This window comes from Perkinsus marinus (assembly GCF_000006405.1).
Source record: "Perkinsus marinus ATCC 50983 genomic scaffold scf_1104296961124, whole genome shotgun sequence".
Taxonomy (NCBI): domain Eukaryota; phylum Perkinsozoa; order Perkinsida; family Perkinsidae; genus Perkinsus; species Perkinsus marinus.
In genome coordinates, this window is record NW_003205853.1 from 173,003 (window position 1) to 197,396 (window position 24,394).

The following is a 24,394-nucleotide window of genomic DNA, read 5'->3' on the forward strand; positions in this document are numbered from 1 at the left end:
TAGCCGTTAGCCAGCTTCTCGAAAGCGTGGTCATGGCTCATCCGTCTGCTACGACCAGGTCGGAAGACAGTTTCTGCCCAGCAACAGTTAGGTGTGTTAGCAGATATGTGACGACGCTGGAAAAGCAGGGTCTTATGGCGAGAGTCTCCCTCCTGCGTGACGTTCAGCGACGAGTGCAACGGATGATAGGAGCATCATCGTATCAGAAAAGTCTATCCTCATAACATGTCCTCTTCCCCGCTCATGTTCTTTCCCGATCGATCGCCGTGTTGCGCAAGTTCTGGCTGATCCGGCTCGGGTTAAGAGAAGCAGCATCAGTTTGTTGAATCAAGGCCATTCATCAAGGCCCGCGGCACATAATGTATCATCCGAGCACCCCGATATCCAACTGGAACTCCTTCACACATCGACCCGTACATATCAATATACTACAGACGGATGCCCCGAGTGCTTTCTGTGTCTCCTTGAACTGTTTCTTTGAAAGTAAATGATCTGCATCACTGATCTGAATCTCGGAGGTTAGAGACAGACTCAGAGAGGGGGGGGGGGGAGGCACCCCCCCCCCTTATTGATTACTTGAAATAGCCGGACGCGGCCGCTATGCTATTCCTCGACGGTACGATGTCGATATGATGGACATCAGAAAGTGTATTCGGTTTGACTGGGCTTTCGCATTGTTGAAAGTTTATGTGTTGCCTGTTAAAGAGTTTATCCAGCGATTGGGGCCGCTATGCCACAGGATCAGAGTAATTCTCTGCCTCCAACTTCGTGTTTATATTCCAATACAACTGGTTACTTGAACACAAAAGGAGTAGATTAGAGACTAGTGTATGTAGGAACAACGGGAAAAGCATCACCATCCTTCCTCGCCGTCGAAACCAGTAAATCCAGTGAGCAAGAATAAGGGAAAGTAGATCTTTTTCTCGATTTGACTACACCAGTTCCATGCTGATGTCAACCTGAGATGGCGATGTCGTAGACAACTGAAAAGGAACTTGTTCACCTTCCATCGATGCAGCTTCCGGCGTCAAAGAAATTGTCAGCACCGCTGCCATCGAATGCGTGTTTGAAGAAATCCTAAACAGAGGATAAGAATGGTCACATAATCTCATTGATGCTGTCGAGCGCACCTGCAATATTATTCGTTTAGCTCCATCAACACCGCCAAAGGTTGAATCAACGTAACTGATGGATATATCAAGTAATTTTCTGACGATCTTTATTGATGTACTCTCTAATGCTGGGCCTTGCTTGGTATTCTGCTTCCAAACGATCAAGACAATGACATACAGGGGACAGTATCCTAGGGATTTGACAATATTTATCCAGGAAGATAAGTGCCTATTATAGACAGTCTCGTTGACGACCGACAGTAAAAAGACGTACATTAGGGACGTTGTGGTCACCCATATGTACAACGCTCGAGCCTGTCCAACCACCCAACTTCTGCTGGACACTATTCAGTATCTGGTTCATCGCACGATACACTGAGGGGGCTTGTTGTATCCTAAGTATCACAGTAACACCAGCGGCAGTAAAGATCAATACCTACCGATTGAGTCCCTGGCCTGTATCGGCGAGTCGATAACCTCCTGCAGGTTTCACAATAGTGTCGTTCTCAACCATGTGCCAGAGTTGAATGAGGTTCTTCAACACCTGAGGACCCACTGACCACGGCAAAACAATCACGGAGGCTTACGTCATCCCATAGCGTCAAACTCTGCAGAACATACTGGTACTGCCGTCGATGGTCATGAGAGAGCCTCGCGCCTCCCTCGCCGTACCGCAAGCGCAGTGAACAGTGGCGAGACTTTACACCGTCTAGAAGTCGACTCCATGACCTTCCCTAGCACGTTGATAGACCCACCAGATCCAGAGGTTTCATCGATAGGAGAGAAATAATGCTGAAGATACTCCTTCATCCTGGTCGCTGGCTCCGAGCAGTGCTCCCGGAATTCTTCAAATTCTTCGAGCGAGTCGAGGACGGCATTCAAGTCTTCAGGCTGGAACTTATCCTAACCATATCGACAATGAGCGGCAGCCTACTATCGAACGATACGCACAGTATCCATTTGCAGTACTGAAAACTAGGCATGGCCGTAAGTGGATACTAGAGCGATGCAAGAGACCCAGATAGGCCACATTATAGTGTATATCTCACCCCATGTCTAGCTGCTATATCTTCCCTTGCTGCTGTCTTAACAGCTGCCTCCTCCTTGTTGTGTGCTGGATGGACAGCTAGAGGCAACCGAGAGTCGAGGAGAAGATTTTCCAGGGGTTGCCCGAGGGCTCTGAACAAAAAAACGTGAAAACAGTCATTCAGATTTTCAGAACTAAATTCGGCGTACCCATATTCCGATTCGATCGTCTTGATCGGTTTGATCAGCTCAAACTGCAGCCTGTCCCTGACCTTGTTCGCATCCATCAACATGTACCTGTATATCTATTCCACAACGATCTCTTCACCGATATATTTTACATCAACTTTCCATAGTTGTCTCGGAACCTCTCAGGATTGAGCATCTTATACCGTCTTCCAACCTAAACTCTCAAGTCGATAGAAAACTGATTGACCCAATCCTTACCTCGAACACTCGTTGATACCAGTGCTGGAAATCCGCAGGAGGACGCTGATGCGAGGCTATTGACATTCCAGATAAGATAGAGCACGCCTGAGAAGCCCCATCACACTAGTAGCAGATGAAGGCCAACCTCATCCAGTTGGTCAATGATCAAACTGTCCTTCTCTTGTCGCAGCGTGTAGACGTCGACTCTGTCTGTATATTCGCTCACGTTGAGAGCTCGCTCCAGTAGATTCAAAGCCTTACGATCCTCATGGGACAACCTGGCAAGGCCAAGGTCCAGCCAGAAGTGAGCAGGAAGAATGAAAGCTGCTCACCTGACGGGGACGTATCGACTGAGTTGAACGTAGGAGTCTCGAGAGGCGGTATGCTGGGGAACTGACGGTAGAGGGACAGAGACGCTTGAGCGAAGCAGATCTAATCCACTAGATGTCGAGACCCCTGTCCGATGTATAGCAAGGTACGCGACGACGCTCGTATCTTAGGTTGAACCGCGTAAGATACACATTAGGTCCGATTTATGCCTATTTGTGTGCGCTTTCTATTCCTCGACCCTGTATAACCTACCCAAATCCCAATCAGCCTCCGCTTTCTGTAAGACTCTATCTCGATACTGATCATCAACGCACTCAGCTTCCGTCGACATTGCTTCTGAGTTCACGTCCACTCTAAACACATAGACAAAGATACACAACGTGCCCCAGTGGTAAGATACAGATTATGTCCAATCCTGTACCTCGATTGGCATGCCGCTATTATCTCTTTCCGTCGCGGCAATTTCAATAACAATTGTCGCAATTCCTCTTCATTCAATGCCTGACACATACCAAACTCCAGTCGCAAACGCCCCGACTATACTTCGCAGAAAAAAATTTCTTACCCGGAAAACTCTCAAACTACATAAAATATTTCTTCCTTTTACAGTCACACAACCGTCATAAGGAATGGGAGAACTCAACTGCCCGACTTACTCCGAGCCTTTGGGGGAGTACCTCTAGCGGTACCTCAGCCTCACTAGGGGCTTCACTCTGCGACTCGTATTCGTGACCATCCAACACCTACACAAGATATTACGATATACGTATATAACGGGAATTGTAAACCTACCGCAGTCAAACGTTTGGACGGATCGCCTTCTTCCTCACCATAGAAATGCGTCTCCGGTGCTGTCATTGTTGGTGATGATGATAATGACGACGTCATAAAACTCAAACAACTACTATCAACATTTACGAAAATAGTCCAATAATCCTTCGATCACTACGAACGGGATAACGCCGTGTGAAGTAACTTCAGTATTTTGAGGTCAACATCATAGAAAGCAGTGTTAGGAAATACGTTCGCTTCCCTCAGCTGAGCTCAGGAATTTCTTGATAGAACGGTTTACATACGAATTCGGATAGCTCAGGAGTGTACAGAAGACTACAATAATTCCCAGAATTTTCTCAGAAATTCCTTGTTGCCAACAACACATGTAGTTGACCATGTACATATTTTCCTACATCGGTAAAATGGATCTACTGCTTTTATCTAGAGTCAGTAGAGCCTGCCGAAGATGTATCAAAAACCGGTAATACAACAACAATGATGATGACGATGATGATGATCACTATATACAATGGTGATGTGACTATCGCCGACAACACCGTCATGGCAAAACGTACAGGTTGAAGCTATACAACAGTCGCAAGAGTGACCAACCACCGAGGAAGACCACAATGCTACTGATAAGTCTCCGAGCCTTCTCACATACCGTAACTTGAGCAATTCTGCATCTACTCCAAATGAGCTGTGCTCCAAAAACTGATGACAACTCTTACAAGATTTTCCCAATCGAATCTCTACAAAAAGGGAAATTGTCAAGCCAAACAAATTTCTATAACAATTTTAGCAATTTCTCAAGTTTCTCTTTTTGATTTATTTGTCGTAACAAATTTCTCAAAAATCAAATTTCTACACTTCCAATGTATCCCCACATATATTTCAAGAGTATAAAACATATCCCTTACTAAGTAAAACTTCCTCATTCAGTTTCCCCACAGCATAAATTTCCCCCGATAATACAACCACCAAGTCTCAGAATTCCATTTTCCCATACCGCTCCTTCAGGTCTTCATCATCCCCGCCAGAATGGACGCCCATAATCAAACGCTGAATTCTCTCCGTCAGAGCTTATGCGGTGTCCTCTACTACTCCTACTAGTAGTAGTAGAGGACACTAGCTAGGCTACTACTGAGCTCCTTCACTCGACACAACACCACTACACGACCGATGCTGATGATAATGATGGGAAACACTTCGACACCAACACGACCGCATCAGTATGCGAACCCTTGCGAAACAAATTCCTTGTAGAGCGAGAGCATTCTACCTCCGGGATCGTTTTCACGCTTTCTCGTCATTTTTATTCCAATACTGTCAGTTCACTCAAAAGATGTGTGGCGAAATGTCTTACCATAGTCCCACAGAGTCTCGCATTTCCAATATTTTGACGGGCTATCAACCTCGCACTCCGATCAGATAAACTCAATTACATACCACTCCTTTGCCACTTCTTCTCAGTATAGGGCTATAGGCTTGTCATCATCATCAAACCCGGATTCCTCTTCTCATAATTGGGAGGGCGGTCATACCGACGAATTGGATCTTCTACTACCAAGACTGACCTCCTACCTGTTAGTTGCGAAAAACACACAAATCACAAATCACCAAACTGAACACCACTAAACTTCGTCATCAGTTCGAAACAAAATCAATACCAGTACCAATAGTAATGACACCATCACGCCTTTGGAGCGTTCATATAGACACTAGGATCAACACCAACCAGTACTTGGCCAACAAGGTCCTCGTTCGGTTGCACTCCACCACCTTGCAATGCATCGTACCTGGACGATAACCCTTCCTATCAGCGATGAGAAATATGTTAACTTTCCTCAACTGAGCTTCAGAGTTTCCTCACTACTTATACATGTTTACACGTTGACATACGAATTCGTTTAGAAACGTACAGGAGTATATTTCCTCAGAATTTTCATATGCGCTTGACGATATGCATATCGCCTTCTTCTATGCATAAAGGCCAAACCCCTCACCATATGTATTGTAACAGCTCCGTGTTGTTCAACGCCAATGACGACTTCACTTCTGTGAACGCTCTAGTTTCAGCCGAGATATACTGCTCGAGCACAGCAGCCGCAGCCTGCCCTTCTTGCAACTACACAAGGAAGTGAATACCTCATTTTACTCATTCCCAGTACTACCGTCCTCATAGCCTGTCCCTGCGCTCTCGACACCGTCGCATTAGCCTGAGCTGCTGCTACTATACGATCAGTTGCCATACCAACCTTAGCCGCATCTCTCAGATTAATGTTTCCTATAAGAAAAAAAAATCATGAAAATACATATGATATTCACAGATCGTCCGAGTTCCTTGCCCTTGATAATTTCAAGCTAGAGAATGCCTCTCAACATCGCAGAGTTCACAAACTGAGATTCCATTCCGACTCCTGCAAGAGCATATAACTCCACGAGCTGATCACTTTTACTATTCATAGTATACAAATGCAATTAAGTTACTCGGGGAATCCGATCCTCTTACGTCTGGAATGAAATAGTTCACCCCGTAAAAAGAATCCCTCAAGTCTAAACGCTCTTATTAGGAACCTTCTTACGAGTGATATTCTGCTTCGTGTTAGCAGCCGTCAATACTGAGTTATAGAACTGATCGGGCAGCTCATCCTCGTTGATCTGCAGCCCTTGAATGGAAGCATGAAAATCTCTCTAAAAACGACATCTATTTTCAACTGTCATTCCCGAAAAAAATCAAAAAGGTTGAACATGCAAACTGAAGTGAATAAACTCACAATTTACTCAAGTCACCCGAGTTCGGGTTTCGAAACCGACAAGAAAACTTTTCCCATTACAGCGTCGCAAACTACTTTCCATCTACTCTTATTATGCTTACCCTGAAGTGCTCGTCGAGGTATGCCATCATGCCTCGGGCTATCATTTCCTTGCTATTGAAAAACTGGTAGGCGCTAAACTGAGTAGCGTACCTTCGAAAAAGAGACTTCACAAAAATCAAACGGAAGTAGACTCACTCGGTAGCCAAATGATTCGCAACGAGTTTGAAAGTCGTCTCGAAGTCCTCGCCCAACTGCATGTACAGTTCCACTGCCTCATCCGGTATCAACTGGTACCTATCATACCACTCCTGCGCGAACATCCCAATCGAACCAGGATAAGGCAGTCAAGAGATCCACTCAAACTATAGACGAAATCGTCTGCTTACTGGAAGGCAACGCCGAGTACGAGCGGTAGACCATCGCTTGTCCTAGCGTGGAGAACATCATACTCAGAGGTGGAGAACTCGATGGTCCTCACAGTTTTAGGGTAATAAACCTACGGAAAAATACCTCCACTAGGGAGCGAACCCGGGACCTTCCGATTACGAAATAAGCAAAGGGCCCAATCGTGTACAACCCTGACTCCGTGTACGGCTTCGATGCAACATGCTTAAATATGTTATCGTACTTCACACCGAGTTCGGTCGCTGGCACCTTCGAAAAGGACAAGGCCAGTAACTGACAAAGAAAAAACATCACCGTAACCTCACCATAGTTCACTTACCACTATTGCCACTATGAGTAATGGTGACCACAACACTACCTTCTGAATGTTATTCATATTACAATAGAAGAATCAACTGCTAGTAGACTGATACACTACTACTACTACCACTACTACTACTACTACCACTACTACTACTACTACTACTACTACTACTACTACTACTACTACTACCACTACTACTACTACTACCACTACTACTACTACTACTACTACTACTACTACTACTACTACTACTACTACTACTACCACTACTACTACTACTACTACTACTACTACTACTACTACTACTACTACTACTACTACTACTACTACTACTACTACTACTACTACTACCACCACTACTACTACTACTACTACTACTACAAGTACTACTACTACCACTACTACTACTACTACTACCACTACTACTACTACTACTACTACTACTACTACTACTACTACTACTACTACTACCACTACTACTACTACTACTACTACTACTACTACTACTACTACTACTACCACTACTACTACTACTACTACTACTACTACTACTACTACTACTACTACTACTACTACCACTACTACTACTACTACTACTACTACTACTACTACTACTACTACTACTACCACTACTACTACTACTACTACTACTACTACTACTACTACTACTACTACTACTACTACTACTACTACTACTACTACTACTACTACTACCACTACTACTACTACTACCACTACTACTACTACTACTACTACTACTACTACTACTACTACTACTACCACTACTACTACTACTACTACTACTACTACTACTACTACTACTACTACTACAAGTACAAGTACAACAAGTCTCGAAGATCAGAGAAACTTCGAAGCATAATAATAGCACAAAGAGCGGTACTCGAGAGTATCCTTTCAACCATCCCTTCACAGTTCATCATGAACAGGTCGGCCACGCTGTACTGGTGACGAGCCCAGACCCATAACCACCGACCCTCCACGTTTATTGCCAGTAGCACTCTTCAACTCGAGATACTTGGAAAATTCTGTTGCGCCCAACTGCAGTTGGTCCGACAAGCGTTTATACCTAGAAAGATACCAACTGCGCACAGCGAAGATTCCCCAATTGTGTCCATTACGCCGTTGCCTTCGTAGCCTGCTTCGTTCTGAATGCCTCTTGTGTGGCTTCCGCGACGATAACTCTCGCCTTGGCCGCCCCTGTTGCCGTAATATTTGCTATACGAGCCTGATCACATCATCATAGCACATCGACCGTTATGGAATCTCCAGACCGTGTCGGGTCTGTCCTTCATAACAGTTGATAACCGCGATGCTCACTAATCTCAAGAGTCAGCTGAAACTAACATGTTAATTTCTCCATAATTTTCAAGAGTCAACTCCTCACACTCTATTCTGATTTCCACAACTATGGTGACTAGTAGAAGGCTCTACCTCATTCTGCGCCAACAGCACTTCGATACTCTGTCTGACTGCCGCCACCTCCTGAGCGTACTCGTTGATAACCTTCTGCTGCTCGGCTACCTGCCAGCAGCAGAGGATGCTTGCGTCTGCCATAGAGTCATATACCCACCTGTATGTCTGTAATAGTGTCTTCATAACTAGGTACGAAGTCAGTACGGAGGATCTGAATACAGTACGAGTGCAAAAAGCCGATATCGGGGTTCGAACCCGGGACCTCCACCTACCTGGAAGAATCGGATCTTGCTGCCGCCACCTTGACTAATGAAGGTCCTATTCAACACACTCTCCATCGTATCAGATATCCTCTTACGGTCTTGCCAGAAGTCTTGCGGTACGAACCTGCAGTACCACTCGCCCTCCATTCTAATCACCATCACCACTACCTCTGAGCCGTATTAGACACGGCGTTCCTTGCCAACAAGCGGTACCGAATCATAGCTGGTTCTAGGCCGCCAAAGGACACGTAGACGTCATGAAGGTACTCCAAATCAAATTGGAATCTGAACCACGGGGCGGTAATAGGAAGGGCAAGTCTATTAACGATCGGCATCTACGACGCGAACTTCCGGATAAAATGCGAAGTTAATTTGCTCGAAAATTGAGTCCGGTCGGGAAGGCCGAATTTTTCAACCCTTGAGGACTTACTGTAGAGAGCAGGATATCGTAATCGGTTGTCCACCACTGTCAGGGTCCGACTTGTCAGCACCAGTCCCTAACACACGAGCTTCCACGACAGCTGCCAACCTTACCCATCCTACTTGTTTTGACAGTCATCGGTCCAGTGAAGTCGATGGTAGTATAAGTAGCTGGGAACTTAACAAAGGTTTGGAAAGGCCATACCTGAGCATCTCCTAGTGACTAAAACTCAAGTGGTACTACAGCTTACCACATGCCGGCCGCCTCGATAGACGCCGCCGTCCTCAGGCACCGAACCTGTTATCATATTGCGCAGTATGCCTACTTCATTGACCTACAGAGAACCCATCAGTGAGGCCAATGGTCGGTCTAGTACCTCCAGAGTTGCAGTGAAGAAGACCCAGAATAGCACAAAGAAGACCAAGAGCCCGATGGTGGACCAAATTGCGGTCTTGGTGGACCGGCCACAGTCCCACGTATTCCATTGCCAACCATTGCTATGAGCCTGTCCAGTAGTCGGCTGGTTACCGAACCCGAAAGCTGCACGTAAACGATCTCGAATCTGATGCATCTAACCTGACCTAATCCGTATCTTACCACCACGAACCTGAGATGCCACATCGGCCTCCTGTGGCTGCTGCTGCTGCTGTTGCTGTAGTGCCGGCCCATTGTAAGGCATAGGCTGCGGAGGCTGGCCGAAGTGGAAGACATTCCCAGTAGGAGGAGGCCCTTGTGGAGGGGCCTCAGCTCCACTTGGCCGTCCGCGAACTGCACCGGGTCTGTTAACATTGTATACCAACAACGGGTTCTCTGGTTGCTCTCCATTTCCTGAGACACTACCATCACTACTGACGAGCCCTATGGGGCTTACCGGGCCTGTTGGGGTCCTCCCCGGTCGTATTGGTATTACTCATGTATTACTCAAAAAGTCAACTGCCAAGCAATAACTACACTACTACATACACTAGCACAGTGCTGGTATTGTAAATTCACATATAAGGCGGAGCGAAGCTATTGTTTTTTGACATTTTTTCACACACACATGTGAAGAATCAGCAAAGCGCTCGACACCAAGACCGACGCAAGATCGTTGAGGTCGACGATTCCCCGAATCCACTAGACTCAATCCGGTAGACATAGAGCAAATAATTACCGAATCTTAGTTTTTTTATTTATCGTAGCAACTACTAGTGCATCTTACCGTTACTGAGCAAAATGATTAATGGGCGAGCGATAATCAGAAATGCGCTGAACAGAAGATTATTGGGCGAGCGATAATCAGAACTGCTCACACTGGGGGGCCCAGCGACAAAGTGAATTAACGAGCTATTATATACGATATTGCAGAAGAAAGATCGAAGATGTCAGCAAACTCTTGAGTCAGTAAACGATCAATCATCATGATCACCTTCAGCTGCAATCATCCTCAGGGTAGCCCTAGTGATCCGACGTACCACCGTTAGAGAAGAGCGTAGGTCAATTACTGTCGGTGAAGTGTGGTCGAGATAGGAATCAGTAGCCAAGTACTCTTCGCCATTGCGCACGGGTAGACCATCAGATCTTCGACAGTAGGGAGCGATGACGATGATGGGTATTTCCTCATCTACATTGAGCAATCGGCCAAAATACCATCGACCAGCATCTTGAGGATTGTCTCCCAGGGTGTCGTTAACGGGCACGTAGAATGCGACAACATCCATACCAATGTGGAGACTTCCGAGACCAGACGGGCGATGCCGAGGAGCCATTGAAGTCGTCGGATCAGCAATGAAACTCACGTCATCAGTCGCCACTGTCAGCTGACGTGAAGTACCCATGCCCACTACATTATCCCTCGAGGCCGTCACGGGGTCTTCGCCGGCACGAGGATCTTGGTGTGCTAACGGAGAGTCTTCAACAGCGGGGAAGGCACAGTTAGCTGCGGTAGAGTCCTCGGCAGCAGAGTGATCCTGTTGAGGCGCTAGAGAGTCCTCATCAGTAGAAAGATCACGAACCGATGGAGAGTCCTCAGCAGTAGGAAAGCCACGAACCGTGCTGTTCTCGACAGTTGCGCGAGCAGTCTTGCAGTTGTCTCTCGCACAAAGAAGCTCTGTACCGCGATCGTCGATGACAGTAATGATCGTGCTCCCAGGAGATGCCGAAATCACCTCGAAGGGACCCTTCCATCTGAACGACAGCTTAGTTCTGGGATGACCCCAGACGTAGACCCAATCACCCGGAGAGAGGTTCAAAGGTGGAACTCTAGTAGCCATTGTCGATCGGACCCGCTCACGAAGGTCCAGCCAGACCTGACGATACTGTTGCCAGCGTGACACCTTGACATTTTGGATATCAGTCAGAATGTCCAACGATACAGCAGACGTGACTGAAGGCAGTCCTTGGTAGACTTGGTGAGCAGCTGAGTCATCGATCGGGTCTAACGCTGGGATACGTCCTCGGGTGAAATAGACCAGATCATGAGGAGCAATGTCGGTGCCAGGCAATGGGAGTAGATTCCACGCTCTCAGCCCGTGAAAATAATGACGGACCCATGATAAAGCCAAGGTACCCGAACCGAGTTTCCCTAGGATAACCCTCATATAACCATTCACCTCCTTGTGCGGCCGCTCACCAGATCCTAATAGGAACGGTGCGTTGGCAGGGAGCTCCTTAAAGATTACGTTGTTAGAGGCGCAGAAATGGGTCCATTGGTGGCCTCGGAACGTCGAGTCGCTAGCCAATATCAAGGAAGGCCAATCAGTAGAGTCGAAGAGGGCCGCAAGCTTGAGGAGAAGTGTAGCACAGCTCTTATCAGGGACAGTGACACCTCGACAATATCGTGTGGCGACGCAAACGATAGTGACAGCGTAGCGATCGTAGGATGGATCTTGTCCATTCTCATATGGTCCACTATAGTCGATCATAACAACACGGAGGGGCCCAACGCCCCCACACCACGGAACCGAGCCGAGTGAACATCTGGCAATCCTGTCTCCTTTAGCTTTGGCACAGGCATCGCAGCGGTTAACATAGCGCCTGACGTAAGCACGCATGCGTTTCCAGAAGTATCGAGAGCATAACAGTCGCAGAGTACCACCCTCGCCACGATGGAACGCGTCATGCGCCTTCTCGACCAACTTGTGCTTTAACGGTTCAGATCCAACCAAGACCTGCTCGATCCTCTCGACCACAGGGGAATCCTCATCACTGATCTTGGCACTCAGAATGCGTACCAATAGGCCATTGACACCGATGCGATACCAGTTGGAGAGACGTTGACGTGTTGGGTCTTCAGTCTTTGTAGACAGCTTCTCCTTGATAGTTCGTATGGATGAGCAGGAACTCTGATCGGCCTGAAGCTCTTCAACGGAGACGAAACCAACATCAGTTTCGGGGCTGGACACTGTGGTCACCAAATTGAGCTCACAACTGGCCTCGCTGTCGGAATAGTCGATCAGAGGGAACGGATCGGGGTCTAGATCGTCACCATCATTCTCGGCCGGCCTCGAGGGGAGCTGTCGAGGATAAGTGAGATCTGAAGTGAGTGATGACGACACCCCGATGCTGATCTGGTCTGGCGGCAAGGGCGTCAGCTCGACCGGTTCACGGAAGGGGCGAGTGCAGGGATCTGACGGATTGTAAGCACCGGCGATATGCCTTACGTGAGTAACGATACCCAGCTTTTGAGCTCGGGTAACAAACTCACGAACACGGCGAAGACGTCGACGCTCGAAAATACCCAACTTATTGTCGTTGGCAGTAGACCTGAGTCGATGGACGGCTATGAGGGAGTCCGTAAAGATATCGCACGAAGGTGGCAGAGGACCATGGGCTGTGGCCACATCGAGTAGGCGCTCCAGGAGTGTGATAGTGCAGTAAAGACCGGACAGTTCTTTTTGTACGATGGAGTGTTTGTGAACGCACTCCAAGGAGAACAGGCCAAACCTCCCACCAATCCTAGTGAAGGGGAACTTGCCCATGCGAATATCACAGCAGAACCCATCATAGCTTGCGTCCGAGAAAGCATACAAACCATCATGTAGACCCGCGAACCGAGGGATCCAGAATTCCCGAGGGATGTAAGAGATCCACTGGTTAAGGTTCTTGACGAGAATGTTGTCCAGAGGAGCATCCCACGAAGGACTTTTGGTATTCGTGGGTTGGGAAGCCAGGCGAGCAAGACCTCTCCCAACTGCGGCGAACTCCATGAACAGGTTCAGAGGATCATAGAAGGAATTGACCGCACCAACCAGTAGACGTCTAGTGCATGTCTCCGGGCTGTAGGTTGGCTCGAGTTTAACCGTGAGTGACAGAGAATCCGATCCAGGATCATATCGATAGCCGAGCAAGCCCTTGATGTTGGTGGGATCATGGGACGGAGCTGGATGCATGTTGTCGAAGGTTTTAACCTCGTGGACAGGCATTCCCGCATCGTCGAGTTTGGAGTAGCAAAAGAGAGACCGATTGTGGACGTCGGCTGGACATTCTCCGCGGTTCACAAGGTCGTCGACGTAGATGACCAAATCCAACCCTTTGTCGACCAGAACTTTGGGGACGGAGCAGAGCGGAACGGCCTCAGGTGGGGTATCGAGAGGACGCGTACCGGGCTTGACGAGACTACCGTCGGTGGTAGGGTACAGACCGTTGGAAGGCGAGTGTCGGGCCGCTAGCTGTCGACTCCATCGCAACTGCAGATCTTGTAAGACAGATTCGAGTCCGAATCCGCTACACGATAGGCCGAACGGGAGTCGGCGGAAACGAATGGTCACAGATGCTGCTACACATCCTATGAAAAAGCTATCAGAATCTTGGATTCCGACCCGTAAAAAGGCAGTTTGGAGATCGGCAGCACGGAAGAATCCACAGTTGCGGACAGCTATCAAGAAGAACCACAAACTTCCCGGACCCACTCCCTTGGTAGATATGTTGGCAATGTACCGGTTGAGCTCACGAGCATCCAAGCACACACGACAGCGATGCGTGGCCTTATCGGGCCGAAACACAGGTAAGCCGTTGATGTAGTATCCACACTGCTCTGGATTCTCGACCACTTCAGCGAACCCCGCGGTGACCAGGTCAGTTACGGCCTGACGGTAGAGTCCTTGTTGCTCTGTCGTGAGTCTCGAAAAAATAGCTCTGTCACGTGCATAGGCGCGATGATAGTTCCACGCAGGACGATGCCTATCGTCACACCAAGGAATGCCAATATACGGACGTCCAGCAGGAGCGGATGGATCAGGTCGGTAAGAAACCGGTAGGAAGTGGCGACCCTCTGTGGAAGAGACATCGTGGTCGATGGGATCAGCCGAGTGACAGAGATTCTCCGACTCATCTTGAAGAACGGAGAACTTCACCGAGCGTTTGTGAGTCGGACTCGGAGAGTCTCTTGCCAGCACCATACGGAGGCAAGTCGTCGAACCCGATGCGGCTAGAGGAACAAAGTGCTGTTGGACGTGCCCACCGCCGATGAATAGCCGATCCTCGGAAGGAGTCTCACCTATCACCCACCTAGCACCACCAGCTTGTCGCAAAGCTGTAGTAGGAAGTATGATACGATGAGTGAGGTCTTCGAGAACAAGGAATGATGCCAATATAGTGGTGCCAGTGACGAAGGTAACACGCAGCGGAGGAGTACGACCCAAGGTAGATACGGAAGCACCGTTGGCAACTTTGACCTTAGTGTCATCGGGCAGAATAGGGAATTGTAGACCGGCAGCACGCCATGACGATAGCTCATCAGACCGTAAGAAGAAGGCCTCGGCTCCTGTATCAAGGAGACCCGGACAGAATACGGTGGCAGAACGAGAGTCTTCACTCAAGGAGATCTTGAGGCCAATGGTGATCAGTGACGATGTAGCAGTAGGTTCCTTGGAGACACAGTTGACTTGTGCTGTACTGGATGGGAGCTGCTCACGGGGCTGACCACGTTGGGGCTTGGGAGAGGGGCAGGCGCGGCACAGATGCCCAGGAGCAGAACAACGGTGGCAGATCGCCTTGGCACAGTGGAGTACCGGGTTAGGGGCAACGTCATGATAGAGCCCACATTTGTCACAGCGAACTTGCGACATGAACATCTTCTCAGTTCCACATTTGCTTGTGGAATGGTCGTGTGCCAGGCATCGTTGGCATCGAAACCTCCGCACGAACTCGATGGTAAACTGCTTGGGATCGACCGTCGAGCTCCCGACCGGGATGGACGGACGCAACGCAGACGGATCGAGATACTGAGCTGTAGAGCCCGGACCTTTGCGAGAGGGTTGACATTGGCCTGCTGATAGAGTTGTCACCACGTGCTGAGGCAGGGTCGTAGGATGCTCGGATCCAGTACGAATTGCCAGAGTTGGGGCAGTCGCATTACCGGATAGGAAGGAGGATGTAGTCATACCGCCGGGTAGGGAAGGGGGCGTAGTCGTACCAATAGGTAGGGGAGCAGATGCAGTCGTGCCAGAGGATACCAGACACGATGCGTTCGCCACGTTGAGCTGAGTTGAGGGGCCAGAGCGGCTTGCCGCATGGCGACGATCACGATGACGTTGCCGAGAGTCTTGCTCCAGCAGCTTCCTGGTGAATCGCCTCAAGGAGACTCGATGATCCGACAAGTAGTCGTCGATTCTATCACGTAGTCTCTCGCTATGAAGCGCGTCGAATATCTTGCGCTTCATATCACGATCGGACGGCTCAGACCCAAGATTAACCAGCTCGACTCTGATAGTCTCTGCCCGATCAAGGAGGCTAGCAACGTCCTCATTGGCAGCTTGTTGGAGGTTATGTAGTTGATCTTCAGCACGCAGGCGAACCTCCTCATTGTTGTAGAGAGTATTCACGCGCCGGTAGAGGCTTGTTAAGTGGTCCGAGTAGTCCGCGTGGCACATAGTAGGAGCTTTGCGGCCGGCTGTGATGTCACGCCACACTGAATCATCACAGTTTAGTTCCGCCCACAAGTAAACAGCAGCATCAGGATAGCCTTTCATCGTACGCTTGATGATGGCAACCCACGTAGCACCACTGCGTCGATCCTTGTGACCCAGGAACTTGTCAGCGCCTTTGCGTTTTCTGGCGATGTTGTGGAGAGTGTTGAGATCAGATAGAGAGATCTTCTGACGACATTTACTTCCGTGACATGCGCCACACCATTTACCATGACCCACACGACGTTGATGATCTGACTTGCCGATCGAGCGAGGCCTCTTATAATGTCGACGATCACGGCCAAAAGGCTCAGACTCAGAACCAGAGGAAGATGCGCTGGCAGAACTCAGCGTACGGGATATAGAGGAACCCGAGTCGGACAGACTTGACGATGGCGACCGAGAGAACCTTTTCCGATGACGCCGACGGTATGGATGATGTGATGATCGCTTGCGAACCTCAGCATGAGGCTTGCCAGCAGATGTTGGTCTCACAAGATTCGCCGCCGGAACGTCCCAGGGAGGGGTGTTGTTAGACGACTTGTTTAGACCAAGCAGTGACGATGATGGTTGCGGTGGTTGTAGACGATGTTGTTGATGATAACCGATGCCAAATGATGGGGTAGGAGGATACGTCATCATGCTGCCAGACGTAATGGGTGACGGTCCCGGCAGTCCGACATGATACAGCGGCCGTTGATAACCATAGAAGTTGAGATCAGGCATGGCGAACGGCGGATAGAGCGACGCCAGCTTCGCGAAGTGCTCGGCTGTGGTCTGAACAGAATGATTGGCACTGGCAGAACCGACCTCACCAACATCCACATATGAGCGATGCGGAATGCTCTGAGACGGTGGCTGACGAAGATGCAAATCACTGCCGTTGACATGGATGGTCTCACGCATAGCATCAGGAGGAGGCACCCAAACATTCGGCGGTGGAGAGCCAGGGACCGGGGACTCGTCGGAGGGAGAGCTCCTATGATGGTTGCCGTCCTCGCATAGAGAAGGAATACTCATCGCACCATCTCGTCTGGATGGAGAGGAAGTCGCATCCCGGTGACTGGACTGAGACGCAGAGACACCGTCATCCGGACTCGAGGCAATACCGTCATCGACAGATCGTGGAGAACCATTATCGGGGTTGTTAGGATGGTCGGCGTAGGGAGCAGCGGTGTTGTGATCACCGGAGCTGAGAGCTTGATGTATCCCGGTAGAATGTGAAGAATCAGCAAAGCGCTCGACACCAAGACCGACGCAAGATCGTTGAGGTCGACGATTCCCCGAATCCACTAGACTCAATCCGGTAGACATAGAGCAAATAATTACCGAATCTTAGTTTTTTTATTTATCGTAGCAACTACTAGTGCATCTTACCGTTACTGAGCAAAATGATTAATGGGCGAGCGATAATCAGAAATGCGCTGAACAGAAGATTATTGGGCGAGCGATAATCAGAACTGCTCACACACAGATCAGTCCGGATAAAGGGACCATCAAAGAGGAACCTCCTCAGCCTTTGCCCCCCCGGCACTAACACTCGCCGGGTGGAAAATAGGAGGCACCTTTGTGACCTATCATTTTCTATATTCAAGTTGGACATTGGTTCGGTCCACTGCCGAAATTGGTCGTTTGCTGACAACTCTTCGGAAAACTCACATATAAGTACATTCCTGAGCCTAATTTCAATTCACAATTACTTCACTGAAATTGTTGTGAATCAAGCAACGTATTATCAGTTGCCCGAAAGCTCTCTACTACAAGGTCATGAGGCCTATTTGAAATCTTGACAGACCATGCATCGGGTTTCCTACCGCCATCTAAGATACAGTGTTAGCGCCCGACATATAAACTTGGCTGGAAGGATGCCGCCGACACCGGAGATGTGGGTAGATGTAGGATCCTGTGAAGTGTAAGGCTTCTGTAAAGTGTAAGGCTTCTGTAAAGTGTAAGGCTTCTGTAAAGTGTAAGGCTTCTGTAAAGTGTAAGGCTCCTGTAAAGTGTAAGGCTTCTGTAAAGTGTGAGGCTCCTGTAAGGTGTAAGGCTTCTGTAAAGTGTAAGGCTTCTGTAAGGTGTAAGGCTTCTGTAAAGTGTAAGGCTTCTGTAAGGTGTAAGGCCTCTGTATACTCAGGTTCTACACCTTTCTAGTTCGTCTTTGGAATCATCAATTTGGTCGGGACGCGCGAAGTCAGAGATACGAATGCGAAACGGGTATATCATATTCGCAATTAGAACTTTCAACATCGTCATAGAACATTCAAGTTCGTCCGAAGTCGGTAGGAAGTTCTCGTGTTAACAGAACTCTCAATTTCGACTTTCGAACCTTCGAATTCGTCATAGAACTTTCAATTTCGTCGAGTACACCTTCAGACCTTCAATTTCGTCCCTTTAGGAAAATCGACTTCGTGACGAAGTCTTCGTCGTTCGGAACTTCGATTTCGTGTTTGCGGGGCAGTCATGCCAGTACTCTCGTGGTGATTTTGTTTTCGTGTTTTGTTGACCGTGTCACTCGTCCGTAGGCATCATGCAGAACCAAGTTCCTGCGACACCCATCCATGCGGCCGCTGCTCCCGCTCACCCCCTCATATCTCCTGACCACGCTCTCCATGATCTCGCCGCTATCGGCCTTGGTGGTGCCGTTGCGGCCGTTACCCCTCCTCCTGCTGGTCGCCGATATCCCTAAAAGAAGCCACAAGAATCTGCCCGTCGACGAGTTCGTGAGGCGGCCAGCAATGATGGTGGCTGAGCGGCGGTGGCTCGTTCCAACGGCATCGCTGTGAGCACAGCTCGGGGGTGGGTCCGACGGCCGTCGCCAAAAAACAATCCCCGTGGTGGTGCCACACACATCAAACTCAACGAGGAGCACATCGATTTGATTGAGGAGTGGATCTCGGACGACCCCTTCACCACATTTTAGACTCTTGCTGCAGAAGTCCTCATGACGTTCGGGATTCAAATCAATCGTCAACAACTGCGCCGCATACTACGCGCCTGCCTTGGGACGGAGGGCGATTCAGTTCTGACGTTGAGATTTTTTATATATTTCTATGCCAGTCATGGCATGCCGAATAGATGCAATAAACTATTAATATGGTTTCTGAGCCTCGTGTGGGGTTGCGCTATCACCCTGGAATGGCTTATAGAGCTGCACATCGTAAATCGTCATCATCAGAGCTCTAACCCGAAATTGATGTCCTTGCTCGTGAAGTTGCATTCCTTAATCATGAAATTGATATCTATATTCGCGAAATTGATTTCCCTATTCAACCTTCATCGCTAAATTGATGTCCCTGTCCGCGAAGATGACTTCCTTATCAGCTGAATTGATAGCCTAATCCGCCAAAAAGATTTCTGAAAGGTATAGATGTTTAAAAGGTGTAGTGATTCTCCAGTTCAACTGAACCTCTATATAGATCCACGAAACTATCAACTGAGTTAGTCGACTAGGTGGTGTGGAGAGGAGTCCTCTCAGAGGACCGAAGACTTGCAGGCCCCTACTCTCAAGTCTCGGTGCCCTGGTGCCGTACCAGCGGCTCTCACCCCACATGGGTCTGTCCCCGTAACCCAGTCCACTAGAAAGAACACTCTGTCAATTGCCGAGCACTTTCTCCTAGAATGTTTGGACTATTGAAGCACCCGTCAGCGTGAATTTTGCTACAGATGACCCTAGTCTCTGCGAGCCTTTAGAGTTCCTTTGAGGGTTAAGATGCCTTGCTTTAACAGGTGCATTCTGATGCAACCGCGAGAATATCCGTGGCGGGCCAAAAAGACCGACAAGGATTGTGCGTGCTCGTCGGGTGACGTGCCACAAACTCTTCCATGGTGTTCTTGACACCCTGTGACGGTCTTACTTTACCCCAACCCTGTACTTGAAGCAACCCGCATCTGCTGCATAGATCAAACGGCAACTATATACTGGATAGTATTATGCGCTGTATACTTCACAACCCTATTGTCATTGGAGTACCCGAGTCACCTCGGGCCGCATTAGGTGACCTGTAGGCATCTCCTTTTACCACAGGGGATCGTCTGCACTTTCTCTTGTAGGATCTTCTCATGAAGTGGTACGTGTAAGGGGAATTGTCTTTTTTTCTTCGAGATCAGACCTCCCAGAGGCTTGGTGTATAACTTCTAACCGTAAATTTCATTCAATCTCAGTTTTTTCCTGTTGCTGTTATTTTCCCAGTTTCAAAAACTCAATGGGAAATATGTGCGGCTGTTTCGATGGTCCTGGCGCGACCTCAACGATGCCTCCGCCCGCCACCACTACAACGGTCACCCGTAGCATGTATGCGGCCCCTCAGGCTCCCCAAAACTACACCTATGCTCCTCAGCCACCAATGAACGATTACAAACCCGTTGGACCACTGCCTGTAGCCCAACCCCACCAAATCGTTTTGCCTGATGGTCGCGTCGCTGTCCTTGGTTCTGATGGTCGCTACTACCCACTAGCTCAGGGCCAGCAGCAGCTGCCCATGGCCCAAAACCCGGTGGTGGAGACGACGCACACCACTACTACTAATACCACCGTTGTGAACTCAGCCCCGGCCCAGGCAGATGTTGGTCTTGGCACCGCTATGTTGGCTGGCACTGCTGGCTTCCTCGGGGGTATGATGCTGGGAAGCGCCATGGAGCAACCCTCGACCACTGTGATCGTCGAGGAACCACCGATGTACATCGATGAAGGCCCTACTATAATAGAGGAGACTGTAGTTATTGAAGATGACGATGATTGGTGATTGCTTTAGATAACTAGGACCTGAGTCTCCACGGTATAGGCCTACACTTGCAGTCTCAGTCCTATCCTTTGTTTGAATACGTTTTCCCCTAGGGCCACCTTTAGCCACTGTGAGGGCTTCTGGAGGTCATGGTTATGATGAGGCCACTGCAACTATCTATTTATGTGGTGTACTCATTCGTTACCCGCAGATGACGTTTTTTCTATCGGAGATCAGTCGCCCGTCTAGCCGAGGCCTCCCGGACGTGTTGGCCATTGGTGATAGTTCATAGCAAGGTTTGTAGTTATCGAACTGATTCTCTGCAAAGGTCCACTTGTGTTCTAGTTTGGGTTGGCGGAGTACTTCTCAGCAGTTCGACGCGTGTCACATGAGAGCTCTCACAGAGGACGAGACCAGACAAGTGTTTGAAAAGCTGAAGAAATTCCTTGGCTCCAATCTCCAGCTGCTGGTCGACAGGGCCGATGGTGAAAACTACGTCTTTAGACTCCATAAGGACCGGTAGTACTACCACTTCGGGTGACGGACCATGGGACTATCACGCTTAGGGTCTTTTATATGTCTGAGAATCTCCTGCGTAAAGCTCAGCACATACCAAGGAAGTGCCTGTTGTCGGCCGGTGTGTGCTTTGGCAAGTTCACACACTCTAGGAAATTCCGACTTCACATCACCTGTCTGGACTACCTCGCCAAGCTGGCTACGGTAAGATGCGTTGTTCGCCTTTCTCGAAAGATATTTAATTTTTATTAGCATAAAATTTGGGTGAAGCCCGCTGGTGAGCAGAGTTACGTATATGGCAACCACGTCGTGAAGGTAGAAAGGGCCCTCTGGTGCGCGCTGAAATGTAATCGTCTCAGGCCCACCTCCGACGGGTGACTGAGGATACCCCTGCTAACACTGGGGTGGTGATACTGAATGAACAAGATGTGCCGCTGGGATTTGGTGTTAGTGCGAAGAGTGTTGGCGAGTGCCGTACGGCCGGACCGGAACAGATCGTTGTGTAGGCGTTGGTGACCATGGAAGCTGGGACTTGACGACCACCATTCAGTTACCATCAATCGGATATTGGAGAGTACCTTCGTGAAGAGGCTAACCTTGTATAGTCGACATAGGATCATCATCCTTAACGTTTCTCGACCACTTGAGGCGGTGTTGATTTGTTTACAATCTGGATGGGTCTTTATGAGGTTTTAACCATGGGTGTTGAGACCAGTCCTTTCCTGGCCCCACAGGAGCTGCCTTCCTATGAGTCGGCGGCCATGAAAAACCTTGTGAGGGCCTCCTGATAATGCAACCATGTCACTGGATCCTTTTCAGACTACCCTAGAGGGCCATGGCTACTCGACTCCTCTCAGCACGGTCTTCAACATCGTTAACACAATGGTTGGCCTTGGTACTGCCTCGCGTTACGTCTACAGTGGCCATCTCTGTGACTCAGGAATGTTTGCACTGCCCTATGTTTTCGGGGTTGTTGGTTACCTCACAGGATCCATCATTTTTATAGGAGCCGTCCTGGCCTCCTACCTCTCAGCGTACCCACGTCCCCATCGCTGCGAATCGACGCTAATTGTAGGTACGTCCTCACGATGGTTTTGTCGGGCTATCTGGAGGAGTACAGCTACTACGCTCTGGCCACTCGCCTCTTCAAGGGCCGCACCATGTCTCTGGCCATCGACATTGTCTTGGCGGTTGTGCTTTTTGGGGTAATTTTGGGAACACCTTCACATTCTGGCCGGAGGTGAGAAAATTGTCTTCAGGTCATCAGTATGACATTGGTCGTGTCTTTCGACTCGCTCCATTCGCACTTCCCCAAAGTCCCTCGGTGGATGCTGGGGGGTATGGCAGCGTTGGCAGGATGGGCCGCGTCGCTGCCTAGGTCTCTGCACGGTGTGAGGTTCGCCTCCTACACCGGTGTTGGCCTTATGTTACTTATATGGGTATCAGTAGTCTTCACGGTTATCTTCAACCCGCTCGATTCCGTGGATGTGGAGCCTGTACCACTGGAGGTGGATACCACAAGGTCGTGGGTTCCATTCTCGCAGGTGACACTTTTTACCGCTCTTTCATATGATGTATGTTTCTTAGGCAGCATCAGCTGGCGTGTTCTCTTTCATCATGCACATCAATCTGCCATGCCTACACGGTGAGCTGAAGCCCATTGATCGACCCAAGATGCCCCTTTTAATGGTCATCGCCCTCGCATGGGCGTTCGTGATGTACGTCATCTTTGCGGTTTGCGCTTCTTGTAGCCCTCTGTTCTACTATGGGAGGGTTCCTGACCTTCTAATGGCCTTACCACGGACGCTACTTTTCGACACGTGTCGTGTCCTCATTGTCGTCGTGAACATCACCAAGACGCCGCTTTTGCTCCATCCATTGCGACAGATCGTTGATACGAGGTTGAACGTTCCGGAGCAACTCAACTGGCTGGCCACATCTGCTATCATTATCATTTCTTATTGTCTTTTCCTCTGGTTCAATTCCCTGGTTGAAGCTGTATCCATCATTTCTGCTATATGTTCTATTCTCACGGTTCAGTGGTTTCCAGCTATCTGCATGTGGGCATCAGCTAAGTTGGATGCCACGCGCAAGAGAGAACCACTGCTCCCACGGAGATCGGACTACCATACGTGTATATGGTCGATAAAGACCCGACGCATAGTGGCGATAATTCTGGGTCTTCTAGGAATGTTAGTAGGAGTACTTACTGGCCCTTCCATCATCTATCTTGTGACGAAGTAAGTTTTTGTCAAGTACAATATTATACTATGTTACCGGTTGCCGATGTAATACTCCCCTCTATTGCGTTATATGAGTAGACACGACGACACAACGGGAAAAAAGAGAATCTACACAGTTGCCTTGCTGGGGCCGCTATGCCAAATTGGCATAGCGGCACTAGCAGGAAAACACTGTGTAGATTCTCTTTTTTCCCGTTGTGTCGTCGTGACTACTCATATAACGCAATAGAGGGGAGTATTACATCGGCAACCGGTAACATAGTATAATATTGTACTTGACAAAAACTTACTTCGTCACAAGATAGATGATAGAAGGGCCAGTAAGTACTCCTACTAACACTCCTAGAAGACCCAGAATTATCGCCACTATGCGTCGGGTCTTTATCGACCATATACACGTATGGTAGTCCGATCTCCGTGGGAGCAGTGGTTCTCTCTTGCGCGTGGCATCCAACTTAGCTGATGCCCACATGCAGATAGCTGGAAACCACTGGACCGTGAGAATGGAACATATAGCAGAAATGATGGATACAGCTTCAACCAGGGAATTGAACCAGAGGAAAAGACAATAAGAAATGATAATAATAGCAGATGTGGCCAGCCAGTTGAGTTGCTCCGGAACGTTCAACCTCGTATCAACGATCTGTCGCAATGGATGGAGCAAAAGCGGCGTCTTGGTGATATTCACGACGACAATGAGGACACGACACGTG

The 24,394-nt window shown here is 48.9% G+C and overlaps 7 protein-coding genes across 7 annotated transcripts in view; 3 read left to right on the forward strand and 4 right to left on the reverse strand.

Moving 5' to 3' along the window:
- Positions 1-818: 818 nt before the first annotated feature.
- Pmar_PMAR021820 (conserved hypothetical protein) lies at positions 819-3,755 on the reverse strand (the record flags this gene model as incomplete). The annotated part of the gene is made up of 18 exons (XM_002772451.1): positions 819-959; positions 1,004-1,077; positions 1,131-1,185; positions 1,232-1,341; positions 1,387-1,507; positions 1,553-1,656; positions 1,700-1,821; positions 1,868-2,015; positions 2,162-2,291; positions 2,349-2,435; positions 2,480-2,541; positions 2,586-2,672; positions 2,713-2,845; positions 2,900-2,960; positions 3,150-3,250; positions 3,319-3,398; positions 3,554-3,640; positions 3,690-3,755. 18 exons carry the CDS (start codon positions 3,753-3,755, stop codon positions 854-856), a joined length of 1,734 nt encoding a protein of 577 aa, XP_002772497.1. The 3' UTR covers positions 819-853.
- A 1,609-nt stretch (positions 3,756-5,364) lies between these two features.
- On the reverse strand, positions 5,365-10,231 carry Pmar_PMAR021821 (hypothetical protein; the record flags this gene model as incomplete). Its single annotated transcript, XM_002772452.1, has 20 exons — positions 5,365-5,470; positions 5,678-5,799; positions 5,846-5,958; positions 6,257-6,365; positions 6,550-6,640; positions 6,686-6,784; positions 6,877-6,986; positions 7,037-7,168; positions 8,163-8,286; positions 8,339-8,445; positions 8,652-8,741; positions 8,791-8,844; positions 8,906-9,020; positions 9,065-9,181; positions 9,327-9,393; positions 9,440-9,521; positions 9,568-9,651; positions 9,694-9,857; positions 9,915-10,145; positions 10,189-10,231. 20 exons carry the CDS (start codon positions 10,229-10,231, stop codon positions 5,365-5,367), a joined length of 2,160 nt encoding a protein of 719 aa, XP_002772498.1.
- Positions 10,232-10,708: 477 nt separating this feature from the next.
- Positions 10,709-17,518, reverse strand: Pmar_PMAR021822 (gag/pol/env polyprotein, putative; the record flags this gene model as incomplete). The annotated part of the gene is made up of 1 exon (XM_002772453.1): positions 10,709-17,518. One exon carries the CDS (start codon positions 17,516-17,518, stop codon positions 10,709-10,711), a length of 6,810 nt encoding a protein of 2,269 aa, XP_002772499.1.
- Positions 17,519-18,014: 496 nt separating this feature from the next.
- On the reverse strand, positions 18,015-18,448 carry Pmar_PMAR021823 (conserved hypothetical protein; the record flags this gene model as incomplete). The annotated part of the gene is made up of 2 exons (XM_002772454.1): positions 18,015-18,321; positions 18,345-18,448. 2 exons carry the CDS (start codon positions 18,446-18,448, stop codon positions 18,015-18,017), a joined length of 411 nt encoding a protein of 136 aa, XP_002772500.1.
- Positions 18,449-20,360: 1,912 nt separating this feature from the next.
- Pmar_PMAR021824 (hypothetical protein) lies at positions 20,361-21,249 on the forward strand. Its single transcript, XM_002772455.1, has one exon. The coding sequence runs from the start codon at positions 20,404-20,406 to the stop codon at positions 20,941-20,943; it is 540 nt and encodes a 179-aa protein (XP_002772501.1). The 5' UTR covers positions 20,361-20,403; the 3' UTR covers positions 20,944-21,249.
- Positions 21,250-21,310: 61 nt separating this feature from the next.
- Positions 21,311-22,043, forward strand: Pmar_PMAR021825 (60S ribosome subunit biogenesis protein, putative; the record flags this gene model as incomplete). The annotated part of the gene is made up of 5 exons (XM_002772456.1): positions 21,311-21,441; positions 21,489-21,642; positions 21,691-21,753; positions 21,798-21,940; positions 21,989-22,043. The coding sequence occupies 5 exons, from the start codon at positions 21,311-21,313 to the stop codon at positions 22,041-22,043; spliced, it is 546 nt and encodes a 181-aa protein (XP_002772502.1).
- A 93-nt stretch (positions 22,044-22,136) lies between these two features.
- Positions 22,137-24,394, forward strand: part of Pmar_PMAR021826 (hypothetical protein) — a gene marked incomplete at both ends in the record, with an annotated part of 4,092 nt that continues 1,834 nt past the window's right edge. The window contains 7 exons of the mRNA XM_002772457.1: positions 22,137-22,211; positions 22,258-22,472; positions 22,514-22,643; positions 22,698-22,982; positions 23,026-23,156; positions 23,627-23,678; positions 24,089-24,178. Of these exons, the coding sequence (XP_002772503.1) occupies positions 22,137-22,211; positions 22,258-22,472; positions 22,514-22,643; positions 22,698-22,982; positions 23,026-23,156; positions 23,627-23,678; positions 24,089-24,178 (978 nt within the window). The remainder of the gene's footprint in view (positions 22,212-22,257; positions 22,473-22,513; positions 22,644-22,697; positions 22,983-23,025; positions 23,157-23,626; positions 23,679-24,088; positions 24,179-24,394) is intronic.

Coding starts and splice junctions, on each gene's coding strand:
- Pmar_PMAR021824 (XM_002772455.1), top strand. CDS start 20,404: ATGGGAAATATGTGCGGCTGTTTCGATGGTCCTGGCGCGACCTCAACG.